Source organism: Mytilus edulis, chromosome 12 (assembly GCF_963676685.1).
Source record: "Mytilus edulis chromosome 12, xbMytEdul2.2, whole genome shotgun sequence".
Classification (NCBI taxonomy): domain Eukaryota; kingdom Metazoa; phylum Mollusca; class Bivalvia; order Mytilida; family Mytilidae; genus Mytilus; species Mytilus edulis.
In genome coordinates, this window is record NC_092355.1 from 55,325,279 (window position 1) to 55,339,496 (window position 14,218).

At 32.7% G+C, this 14,218-nt stretch overlaps 1 protein-coding gene across 1 annotated transcript in view; it reads right to left on the minus strand.

The window, feature by feature from the left end:
* Nucleotides 1–7,591, minus strand: part of LOC139497717 (ankyrin-3-like) — a 29,964-nt gene extending 22,373 nt beyond the window's left edge. The window contains exons 1-2 of the mRNA XM_071285951.1: nt 7,439–7,591; nt 6,113–6,181 (exon numbers count right to left, since the gene is read on the minus strand). Coding sequence (XP_071142052.1) covers nt 6,113–6,181; nt 7,439–7,591 — 222 coding nt within the window. The remainder of the gene's footprint in view (nt 1–6,112; nt 6,182–7,438) is intronic.
* Nucleotides 7,592–14,218: the final 6,627 nt, after the last annotated feature.

The following is a 14,218-nucleotide window of genomic DNA, read 5'->3' on the forward strand; positions in this document are numbered from 1 at the left end:
ATCCCCTTTCTCTTTTTCCAAAACTGATCTCAATTCAAATTTCTAATGGAGTTTGCAACAATAACTACTCATTTAAATACATCATAAAATATTAAAATGTAACAAAAAGTGCTTGTTATCACTGAATGGTAAAGATTGTTTTTATTTATCAGTTGGTGGTAAAAGTGAATATACATTGTGTATTGTATAAAACAATGATTTAAGTTTATTCAACTACTATTCTGGACAAAGAAAGATAACTCCAATCAATTGAAAATATCTTGCTATTGTGCAATACTGTGCAATTGAAAATATTTGCTATTGCACAATACTGTGCAATTGAAGATTTCTTGCTATTGCTGAATACTGTGCAATTGAAAATTTCTTGCTATTGCACAATACTTAATATAATTATTTTGGATCCTGATTTGAACCAACTTGAAAACTGGGCCCATAATCAACCAGATGCTCCGCAGGGCGTAGCTTTATACGACCGCAGAGGTTGAACCCTGAACGGTTAGGGCAAGTATGGACACAACATTCAAGCTGGATTCAGCTCTAAATTTGGATTGTGATTAAATAGTTGACACAGCATAGGTTTCTGACACAGAATGAATGTGTTCTAATGAACTTAAAATTTTTGTTTCTCTTAGAGCAATTCACTATGCTGTTGAATATTAATCCTCTCAAAAAAATGTTTGAAGAAATTTTCTTTTTTATTTATGAAATTTCAAATGAGAAAAATTGAACCCAATTTTTTTAATCACATCCCCCTTTCCCTTATTCCAAAACTAATCTCAATTAAAATTTCTAATGGAGTTTGCAACAATAACTACTCATTTAAATACATCATAAAATATTAAGATGTAAAAAAACTGCTTGTTATCACTGAATGGTAAAGATTATTTTAATTTATCAGTTGGTAGTAAAAAGTGAATATACATTGTATATTGTATATAACAAAGATTTAAGTTGATTCTGGACAAAGAAAGATAACTCCAATTAAAAAAAAATCTTGCTATTGCACAATATTTTGCAATTAGATATTTCTTGCTTACTATTCTGGACAAAGAAAGATAACTCTAATTAAAAAAAAATTTGATATTTCACAATATTGTGCAATTAGATATTTCTTGCCATTGCGCAATACTGTGCAATTGAAAAGACTTGCTATTGCACAATACTTAATATAATAATTTTAGATCCTGATTTGGACCAACTTGAAAACTGGGCCCATAATAAAAAATCTAAGTACATTTTTGGATTCAGCATATCAAAGAACTTCAAGATTTCAATTTTTGTTAAAATCAGACTAAGTTTAATTTTGGACCCTTTGGACTTTAGTGTAGACCAATTTGAAAACAGGACCAAAAATGAAGAATCTACATACACAGTTAGATTTGGTATATCAAAGAACCCCATTTATTCAATTTTTGATGAAATCAAACAAAGTTTAATTTTGGACCCCGATTTGGACCAACTTGAAAACTGGGCCAATAATCAAGAATCTAAGTACATTTTTAGATTCAGCATATCAAAGAACCTAACTGATTCATTTTTTGTCAAAATCAAACTAAGTTTAATTTTGGACCCTTTGGACCTTAATGTAGACCAATTTGAAAACGGGACCAAAAGTTAAGAATCTACATACACAGTCATGACAGTTAGATTCAGCATATCAAAGAACCCCAATTATTCAATTTTGATGAAATCAAACAAAAGTTTAATTTTGGACCCTTTGGGCCCCTTATTATGTTGGGACCAAAACTCCCAAAATCAAACCCAACCTTTCTTTTATGGTCATAAACCTTGTGTTTAAATTTCATAGATTTCTATTTACTTATACTAACGTTATGGTGCGAAAACAAAGAAAAATGCTTATTTGGGTCCCTTTTTGGCCCCTAATTCCTAAACTGTTGGGACCTAAACTCCCAAAATCAATACCAACCTTCCTTTTGTAGTCATTAACATTGTGTTTAAATTTCATTGATTTCTATTTACTTAAACTAATGTTATTGTGCGAAAACCAAGAATAATGCTTATTTGGGCCCTTTTTTGGCCCCTAATTCCTAAACTGTTGAGACCAAAACTCCCAAAATCAATCCCAACCGTTCTTTTGTGGTCATAAACCTTGTGTCAAAATTTCATAGATTTCTATTAACTTAAACTAAAGTTATAGTGCGAAAACCAAGAAAATGCTTATTTGGGCCCTTTTTGGCCCCTAATTCCTAAAATGTTGGGACCAAAACTCCCAAAATCAATACCAACCTTCCTTTTGTGGTCATAAACCTTGTGTTAAAATTTCATAGATTTCCATTCACTTTTACTAAAGTTAGAGTGCGAAAACTAAAAGTATTCGGACGCCGGACGACGACGACGACGACGACGACGACGACAACGACGCCGACGCCAACGTGATAGCAATATACGACGAAAATTTTTTCAAAATTTGCGGTCGTATAAAAATCTAAGTACATGATTAAATTCAGCATACCAAAATAGCCAAAGAATTCAATTTTTGTTAAAATCAAACATAGTTTAATTTTGGACCCTTTGGTATTAATTTTGGACCCCGATTTGGACCAACTTTAAAACTGGGCCAATAATAAAAAATCTAAGTACATTTTTAGATTCAGCATATCAAAGAACCCCAAAGATTCAATTTTTGTTTAAATCAAACTAAGTTTAATTTTGGACCCTTTGGACCTTAATGTAGACCAATTGGAAAACGGGACCAAAAATTAAGAATCTACATACACAGTTAGATCCGGCATATCAAAGAACCCCAATTATTCAATTTTTGATGAAATCAAACAAAGTTCAATTTTGGACCCTTTGGGCCCCTTATTCCTAAACTGTTGGGACCAAAACTCCCAAAATCAAACCCAACCTTCCTTTTATGGTCATAAACCTTGTGTTTAAATTTCAAAGAATTTACTTATACTAAAGTTATGGTGCGAAAACCAAGAATAATGCTTACTTGGGCCCCTTTTTGGCCCCTAATTCCTAAACAGTTCAGACCTCAACTCCCTAAATCAATCCCAACCTTCCTTTTGTGGTCATAAACCTTGTGTTTAAATTTCATTGATTTCTATTTACTTATACTAAAGTTATTGTGCGAAAACCAAGAATAATGCTTATTTGGGCCCTTTTTTGGCCCTTAATTCCTAAACTGTTTGAACTAAAACTCCCAAAATCAATCCCAACCTTCCTTTTGTGGTCATAAACCTTGTGCCAAAATTTCATAGATTTCTATTCACTTAAACTAAAGTTATAGTGCGAAAACCAAGAAAATGCTTATTTGGGCCCTTTTTGGGCCCTTTTTGGCCCCTTATTCCTAAAATTTTGGGACCAAAACTCCCAAAATCAATCCCAATCTTTCTTTTGTGGTTATAAACCTTGTGTTAAAATTTCATAGATTTCTATTAACTTTTACTAAAGTTAGAGTGCGAAAACTAAAAGTATTCGGAAGACGACGACACAAGACGACGCAAGACGGCGACGACGACGCCAACGTGATAGCAATATACGACGAAAAATATAAATTTTTGCAGTCATATAAAAAGGTCGGACAAGTAAAAGCTGTAGCAAACTTGTCCGTCGGGACAAGTACAATTATTCTGCAGAAAATAAATTTAATCCAACTTTGATGAACAAAGTAATTTATTATAAACAAAAACAAGAAAACAAATATTAATTTGACATGTTTCTGTATTCTGTTTATTCAAATGCAAAACCTTTTTCTTCAACATGTTTACTTGCAATCGATAATTTTTAACTAGTTCTTTGTCAGGTACTTTTTAAAAGGTAAAAGGTATACTATTCTCTGAAACCAGTCTTACTGATCAGAATCAATGATGCGCTTTGTAGGACAGGTGTTTTCAGCTCAAAGTTTAATAGACAGTTTATACAAAATTCTCAGAAATGATCCTGAATATGTTTAATTGTCATTTGTTCCATGTTTGCATTGTGTTCTGATTCTTTGTAAATATTTTTCGGGTAAATCTATTTCTGTTTGATGTGATGCTGTTCTAATCTTATTTTAATTGTCTGTTATTTATACTGTATCTTTTCTTTGGTAATCTGTTATGTAATAGGGAACTGTGTGTTAACACCTGAGCAAACATCCAACCTCATATCTTTTGCAAATTCTTTGACCTGACAATTAAACCATCCTGATGCAACTTTCTGCCCTATATTTTAATTCCGCTAATAAATGTGTCAGTGAACAAAATCCTCAAAGTCACACATAATGAGTTCATAGTAATTTCATAGTAATTTCAATAATTTAATTACCCCTGACTTCTTTCAGAACACACCATTTGAACTCATGATATGTAAAATTAAGGATTTAGTGCTCACATTATTATCGACCTAATTTTTCCTGCTATAACCTATCTTGTAAATAAACTCCTGGGAAATACTGTGTAGCAATGCCATTGGTATTCATGTTTGAATTAAACATAAATCATAATTTAATTACAACTTTTATTTTATAGATATACATCACAATTATAATTTGGCCCTTGGGGAAACTACTCAGCTAAAAAATTTAATTTTTTGCTCCATGCCTAAACCAAGAGCCTAGCTATGTGCATACTGAAAGTAGCAAAGTATAGACCCCTGGCTTGACATCACACCAATCCAATTGGAACGATGGTTCAAAATAAATGCATGAGGCTATCAGGAAGCCTATGAGGCTATCATTCCTAGAGGCTATCATGCCTATGAGGCTATGAGGAAGCCTATAATGAGACAATGAGGAAGCCTATAGGAGGCTATGAGGAAGCCTAGTAGTGTTGATGTTGAATTGGTGTTGGAATGAATTTGTATGAAATTTGACAGTTTATCACCAGAAATTCTTGGGGGATGAGTGAAATTTTTGAAACAACCAGTGATAAAATTTCATAAATGTCCATAACACAGATGGTAACAGCTGAGTGTCCCCAAGGATTTGTGAGGTAAGGGAGGGGGTACCTTCAATAAAGCCATGAAAAGAAAAAGAAAAAAAAAATAATAATAATAAAAGTTATCACATAATAATAACACAATATCAAGATCAATTGTCAAACAAAAACAATATCATCCAGAAACTCTGTAAAAAACATGCGTATGGAACATTTGAAAATAATCATTTCCTTAAATTCTACCTAACCTACTTTGAGCTGTTTTAATAGATGCTGGAGTTACCCTAATGTATCTGGTGTAACTATCTGAAGTCCAGCGCCCTAATGTTTTTATCAAGTGATCTTCTATTTTTGCCTTACCAGCACTAGTAGCTGCCCCAATTCTAAAACTATGACCATTATAATGACTTGAGTTAAAACCACATATATCCAGTACTTTTTTAATACAAGTGATGAAATATTGTCTCTCCAGAGGTTTCTTATCAATGGTTATGAAAAGTGGATCAGTTTGATTAGTAGGAGATAATTCTTTCCTTATTTGTATATATTCTAACAAAATTGTGTAAGGGCAGATAAGCTGACCTAATTTATGTAGCTGTATATTTATGCCTTTTCTAAAAGGATCAGTTTTTGATTGTTTTAATTTCAAAACTACTAAGTCTGTGTGAAATACAACATCTTCAATACATAAATTTATATGTGGATCAAATTGTGAGGCCTTTGACACTGTAAACTCTCCACATCTCAGAAATCCATAAAATGCGACAATGCATGCAGTTCTTAACATTAAATCAGTAAACTTGGAACAAAAACCTTTTCTCAAACAATTTACAATTTTTTCCAAAATTTCGAAAGTTATTGGTAATCTTATGTGATTTTTTGTTTTTTGCAGTCTTTTTACAGAATTTAAAACATAATCAAGTCTAATTAAAGGTGTATTATGAGCAGATTGTAAGGGATCATTTTGATTACCCTGTACATATTTATACCTAATTCCACATAAATATAGTTTAATGGTAGAGTATTGTAAACTCAGAACTTTAAAACGTGGGCTATGAAATAAATTAAAATATCCTCAGAAATAGGAGGTAAACTAGAAAATTGAAAACCATTCAATAACATAAAAGTCTCAAATTTTCTGAACCCGGTATCATAAACAGTTCTTGTAGTATTAGCAATAGCACTGTTCCAAAGTTCATTCACTGCTTGATTTAGGACCACATTACATCTGAGCTGCTTGGGCACTTCATTGGATGTTGTGCTGCACTGGGAGCTAGTTTGCGGAATCTTTCTATCTGTAAACGAGATAGAGCATCACTTATATCATTCTGATATCCTGGAACATGTTTCGCACTAAAATGAAAGTTGTATTTACAAGCACACCATGTAAGTTTTCTCATTAATTTCATTATTTGTAAACACTTTGAACGTCCCTTTTTTACTATAGCTACTGTAGCTTCATTGTCACACCAAAAAAGAATGCGTTTTGTTGTCCACTGTGAGCCCCACAGTATTGCGGATACTACAATAGGGTATAATTCAAGAAAAGCCATTGAAAATGTTTTGTCAGGATAAGCAATGTTTGATGGCCATGATGAATAAAACCATTCTCCCTTGAAATATCCACCAAATCCTTTTGTTGATGAGGCATCAGTAAAAAGTTCCATATCATAACTTGAGTAAAATTGTCTACTGTAAAACATGTTCACACCATTCCAGCTGCTCAGAAAAAGTAACCAAAATTCTAGGTCAACACGGCATTCCTTATCTAATTTAACATAATGATGCAAATCATTGACAGTAGTGGACAGCCCTATGAGGTATGAAACAAAGGATCTACCAGGTAAAATGACACGTGAAGCAAAGTTTAAGTGGCCCAAAAGCTGCAACAATTCCCTTTTTGTACAAGATTTTTTCCTGCATAATTTTTTGATGAATTCACAAATGCGATCGACTTTATTAAGGGGTAGTCGAGCTTCCATTTTTTCAGAATCTAAAATAATACCCAAATATTCTAAACATTTAACAGGACCTATTGTCTTATGTTTTGCTATAGGAATGTTCAGTTTTTTGAAAATCATCATCATTATAGCCATAGTCCTCTCACCATCAGCATCTGGTGGATCTATGGTTAGGAAATCATCCAATAAATGCAAAATGCTATTAACTTTGTAATTGTTTTCTGCAATATGACACAAAGCCTGGGATAAATGGTCAAAAATTTTGGGGCTTGAACGACATCCAAAAGTTAAACGGACATAAAAATAATACATTTTTCCCCATTTTATGCAGAAAAGAGGCCACTGACTTGGTATAATTGGACAATTTTTGAACGCGTCGGATATGTCGAACTTGCAAAGCCAGGAATTTCTTCCAAATTTCAAAATAACATCAATGGCGTCATCTATTCTTACATAAGACATTGAGCAATCCTGTTTGTCAATAAGATCATTAATACTTAGATGTTTGTCATCATTATGTGGTGAAGATAAGTCCAATATTAAGCGCTTTTTACCAGAATATTTCCCTTCTGCAATACCAATTGGGCTTACCCTATATTTTTGAAAAGGGGGATCCTTAAAAGGCCCATACAAGAAACCTTTAAAAACTTCTTTCTCTATCAATTCAGAAACCACATCTGGTTGTGTCCTAGCAGATAAACTATTCCTACATTCTTTTGTAGGTAAATCTGTTGTAGATACCATAGTATCAAACCCTTTCTCTAAGCCATTGCATAAATAGTTTACAAATTTTTTGTCAGGATGAAATATTAATTCTTTTGCAAGTTTAATAACATTAATTGGAGTAGTTGCCAGATATGGAAAATCATGTAGTCATTGACCTTGCTTATTTGTTGTTATTTTCTCAAACTTTTGTGAAGAGTTTACTGTATGTGGCTTAGATTGTACTTCAGTCCTACCTTGAGAGGGGAAAACTTTTTGACAAGATAATAGGGTATGACCAGCAACTTTACATCTACTACAGATATGTGAAAAATGACAAAAACTCCTGGTACAACCCCTACTGGTATTAAAATTATTGCACACCTCCCGCCCAGAATGATAAATCTTCTTTCTACCTAACTTATCAGTAGTGTCTACCTGCCTTGATACTTTATCTGGGTAGTCTTGATACGCCATGGAGGTTTGCATAGGACAAAAAGCAGTAGTGTGATCAACCAAATTACAAATTTTGCAAACATTTACATTCCCACCAGCAACTATTAATGAAAGAAGATCTCTATCTCTTTTGCTCCAGTCAACCTTAATCCTTCTCTCCCTTAAAAGAGCTGCTGATTTTGCAGAAAACAATTTATGGTAATCATAAAATCTGTCACCATAAAAATTACTAATATCTATTATCTCATCTTCATAAGCATCTAGCTCTGCTCTACGGTCAGGGTAAACTGATGACATGACCCTTTTAAACTTGCCAAATGCCTTAATGAATTCTTGAATTGTGAGTTTTCTATTAAGACGGGGATCTGGCTTCCCAGAAATATTTAATTCTAAGCCATTAGCTGCAACAGAGTGAACTTGGGGAGTTTCATAATTTGGGATAAGAAGAGATGCCAAATTAACATCCTTACCGTCAATGATTTGCTTTTGAATAGAGGGAGATATAATGTCCACATTAGAATATTCATCCGAACGCACTCCACATGAAACATTTCCAACTTGTGCTCCTGAGATGAAAGATGCATGCTCTTGTGTATTTCCATGTAAAACAGTGTTATTTCCTCTGTTAGAAGTTTCACTCCTATTTCCAATCCCTGCATGGTTGTACCACTGTTGAAGGTTGAATTCGCGATCTCTACCTGTGTCATGAGTATAATTGTCTCTGTAAATTAGCTGTTTGAAGGTCTCTTGTAATCCTGCAAAACACTGAGCTATGTTCCTGTCTGTTCCACCATTCTCATTTTCCCTATTTGAAACACTGCTTCTGTGTTGATGCACTGATTCTGCTAAGGTAATTGGAAGAGTGCTCTCTGGTGAGGAATCTGTGTTAATCTCATCACTAACGGTCTCTGTCTGTTGTGTCTCTAAAGGTGTTACTCCATCAAAACAATTCTCTAAATAAAGTTGTTTTAACACTTGTTTAGACATACCAGTAGGTGTTCTTATTCCCTTTTTGTTAAGTTCTTCTTTTAGTTTGTTTATTGTCCAGTTTGAAGGGTTATTAGAATCCCATTGGGTCTCATACGGAGAACTCCTAGTTTTCCTTCGCACACCTTTTCCTCTGCCAGACATTTTGTTGTCAGTAATTATCCCAAAATAATGTTTATTTTTCAGGTTAAATAGTCTGAATTAAATTTAGTTGTTTAAAAACTGTAATATAGCTTTGGTAAAGTAATCCAAACACTGAAAGTTCAAGTTTTTAGCTAAAACACTATTAGAGCCAATATTATTCTTATAACTGCTTAATCTGCATTTAAATAAATGAATACTCAAGGCAGCATACACAGGTTTTTAATACACAACTTCTTAATGGGATACTCCTAAGTGGGAGGAGTTAAAACTGCATCCAGATTAATGTATCAAGAAACAAAGGACAAAGGAAGCCAAATGCCACAAGTGGTCACTAATTAACAAGACATGTATATTTGTATTGGAACTGATGTAATTAGACCTCCTGCTAAGAACATGTGATAAACTTCACATCTAACTGATTGACATATGATAATAAATCTGTTTCATCTCAACAGCAAAGAAAATACACATCCTGGGAAAATCCTAAAATAATGACTACTGAGTAATTAAAATCAAACTATGTATAAACCTAACTTATATAACATATAAGTACCTATTTGGCACTGTAGGAGACATATTTAGTAGACATGATTGATAGACAGTTTGACAAGGCAGGAAACATTTCTCAGTACTCATTTTGCTACCTTATTCTGTTCCTTATAATAAATACCATACGGTATTTTTTTCACAAAAATATCATTTTTTATTTATTGCCATTAAATTCACAAAATCATATTTGATCATAAGTAGAAAAAAACAATACTTGCAATATGGTGACCTATAGTTGTTAATTTCTGTGTCATCTGGTCTCTTGCAGAGAGTTGTCTCATTGGCAATCAGTTCTTATGATGGCTTATCTTCTTTTTATTGATTGCATTTGAATAAACTTTTTTCAATGTAAACCAGGTGCTCCGCAGGGCACAGCTTTATACGACCCCAGTGGTTGAACCCTGAACAGTTGGGGCAAATTTGGTCACAATATTCAAGCTTGATTCTGTCTGAATTTGGATTGTGATCAAATTTTTGACATAATATAGGTTTTTGTTACAAAATTTAAAATTTGAACTGGGCTTGAGCATGCACATGGCAAGCAAAGATGTCTTCTATGTATCATGAATGAAATATGAATTTTACAATGGATGGAGATCAAAAAGTTACAAATAACTGTTTTGACATTGTATAGTGCAGTGTATTCTTGTGATGACATGACTTTTGGATTTAGGAAGATTGATGTTTTAACATATATTTCTGGAAACATCTTTAGGTAAGTACATTGGATTAGAGTTTCCACCATTTTGAATAAGTGTAAATTATGCTTTTAGTTCAAAAAGGAAATATTTAAAGTGTCTTCATAACTTTTTAGAGTGAAGAAAAAATTGAGACAACATATTCATGCATTAATTTATATATTATCAAAATGTGTAAGACATAGGAGACATATTTATTCATTATTAAGACAATTTGTTTTAGAAGGTATTACTTATAAAATCAGAATATTCTAATATAATGAATTTGGTATAAAACTAGAGATCTGTTTTTATTTACAAGAAAACTTTTAAAAAGCAAGGATAAAGCAGTCATGTAGTCTGTTGTGAGTTGAAATCTTTCAGCAGTATTTTGGCTATAAAAATACACAATTAAAATTTATTTTTTCTACAATGTGTAGTCATCAGTTTGCAAGTACCAGGTAATGCTCAACTTTTAAAGACCTAGCCCTCAACTTTTAATGACCTGGCCCTTAACTATTGGCCACCTAGCCCTCAACTTTTAATGACCTGGTCCTCAACTGTTGGCCAGGTAGCCCTCAACTCTAATTGCTCAACTGTTGGACACCTAGCCTTCAACTATGATATTTTCTCAACATTGCTCAACTAATTTGCATAAAGTTGAGCATAGATAGTTGAGGGCTACCTAATTTGCATGGCAAAAATACAGGTAGCCCTCAACTGGCCCTCAACTATTTGCTCAACTGATGGCCAGCTAGCCCTCAACTGGCCCTCAACTGTTAGTTCAACTGGCGGCCAGTTGAGCAATGCAGTTGGCCATCCTATCATTTTTTCTGTATGGGTAAGGCATTGAAAGTGAATAGGTATTAGATAGTTTAAAATAGCATTAATCATCAAAATAAAACAATATTATTAAATTAATGTTCCTGAAACAATGCACAGAGTCATAAACAGTTGCCATTTAAACACAGTTGGTTAAACAAATTGTGCTAATTCCATTAGTAATTGTTTTGTCATGTACTTAAGGATTCATATATATTAAAGTTTAAACAAGGGTTTGGGATCCCGCTTACATGTTTAACCCCGCCACATTATATATGTATGTGCCTGTCCCAAGTCAGGAGCCTGTATTTCAGTGATAATCGTTTGTTAATGTGTTACATATTTGTTTTTCGTTCATTTTTTTATATAAATAAGGCCATTAGTTTTCTCGTTTGAATTGTTTTACATTGTCTTATTAGGGCCTTTTATAGCCGACTATGAGGTATGGGCTTTGCTTACTGTTGAAGGCCGTACGATGACCTATAGTTGTTAATGTCTGTGTCAGGGGCGGATCCAGCCATTTTAAAAAAGGGAGGGTCCCAACCCAGGACAAAAAGGGGGGTTCCAACTGTATGTCCCCATTCAAATGCATTGATCGGCCAAAAAAAGGGGGTTCCAACCCCAGAACCACCCCTGGATTCGCCAATGAGTGTCATTTTGGTCTCTTGTGGACAGTTGGCTCATTGACAATCATACCACATCTTCTTTTTTATATTATGTAGGTTGTTGCCTCTTTTCTCAAAAATTACAATGAATAAAATATCTATAAGAATTTTATCATGTTAATTGCTACATTGTCTTAAATTAAAAAGAAATAAAAAAAAACACATTAAAAGTGCAAAGTTAGCATCATAATTTTATTCTTTTTAGATTTAACATAGAATATTAAATCACTATAATTTGGAAATACTTTGAACCTAAACTATATATTTTCATGTGAAATTTTTATATGAATTGTGCCCGGTTAGCATGGTTTTTCAAAATTCATTTATGCCATTTATACATGTACATGTTATCTAACTGAAAAGTAGTAACATACAATGGTCTTTTATTCCACAATGATTTTAAATTTAAAGGACTTTCTAATCATGAGTCATATTTTTTTACAGGTGTTCAATTGTGTTTTGGTTACTTTATTGTTGCCTAACTGTTGGGGTGATGCATCATTGATATATCCCACATCTCCTTTGATCATGTGCATTCACATCTGACTGCAGATTTTTTGCATTTTCTACATAATTATTTTATGTTAACATTCAATATGTCAGGAAAACATAACAAAAAAATCTATCTGTATGCATATTTTTTATGTTAACATGGTATAAACTTTTTTAAAGTATTTTATGAAGCTCAAAATATTTTTTATAGATGTAGTATTATCAAGTTAGTTGTCATAAACTTTACTGTGTTAACTGCATTGTATGTACATTGTCTACTAATTTAATTTAGTCTAAACATTTTTTTTTATTCAAATTCAAAATAAATAATTTAAGTATTTGTATTTACTGAACATGACCATGCAAATGTGACATTAAAATAGGTAATAATCAGGATGTTAACACTGGATAGGTAATAATCAGAAATTCTTATATACATGATTTAGCTAATATACAAATTAAGACACAATAGTTTATTGCCTTGGGAATGAAATTTAATCTGTCATAGGTATATTGAAGATGATTTTATAATGATGTTCAGAAATTATCATGATTATAATTGTCCTCTTCAAAATTTTGATAATTTTTTCAAAAGAAATTATAATCTTAGAAAAATATGAAACCACAAGATATACTATTATTTTGGATATAAAAATGCATATTTTAAAAGTTATCTGAATATAGATTGATTTAAAAAAAATATGCCGCGATGACAATGGATTTTTCATAAGGACTCTTAAACCATTCGGTTTTCATTCGGGTCCTCTCTAATTTTTCCTTGTATGAATCGAGGATATACAAGGTCTCATTTGCGTTTTTATTGTAAAATCATGCAGTAGAAGGAAAATTGAAGGAAAATAAAAACAAATATTTTGACAAATGCAAATGGCGGAAATCGGAAACGAAGCTGTTAATATGGAAATATTTCAGCATTTCTATGCCGAAACTGAAAACAAAGATTAGTTAAAAGGTTTCTTGTTATCTCAATGTGTTTATTACAGTCAATTTGTGTGGGAAATATGATTTGATCGATCATTACGAGACGTAGAAAAGGGGGGAAAACGGGGGTTGACTGAAAATTTTGAGGGCAGAGCCACTGATTTGTGCCACGATTACATAATACGTTGTGTATGGTGCAATACACTACAGAATCGAGCAACTCGTGTCTTCTTTATTATTTGGCAGATAAAACAACAAAATAGATGAAGACTTAAAGTAGTTTTTATTCAAAATTCAACACAAATGTAATAAATTACACCTTTTACCTGTTAATTACCTGAAAATGCAGGTAACCTGATAAATATTTTACTGAAATAACTGCCTAACATTACAGTTCATACTCTCCTGAGCAATTTTCATGCAATAACTTTCTCTGTATCTCTTATAATAAAAAAGATACAGCAGCCTGAAAAGGAATATACTGTTCTAATGAATGAACACACAAAAAATGCAGCAGCAGCAGCCATTTTTCTATTTTTTTGTGTAGCGTTGAAAGGGTTAACAGTTTTTGGCAAATTTCCAATATACATAATTTAAGAGCAGTTTATTTAGGTGAGCTATTAAAATGAGTTTCAATTACCAACCTAACACTGCTTTTAAATTATGTTTTGTACTTAAGTAATTGTCCATTAACCTGGAAACCCTTTTCCCCCTTTTTTTGCACCTTATTCCTTAATGGTTTGAGCCATAACTCCCACAGACAATTCTTACAATCCCTTTGTGGTATTCCAATATCCAAAATCTAAATACATGGTTAGATTCATCATATCAAAGAACCCCAAGAATTCAATATTTGATGAAATCAAATAAACTTCAATTTTGGACCCTTCAGACCTCAATGTGGACCAATTTGACAACCGGTCCTAAATATTAAAAAT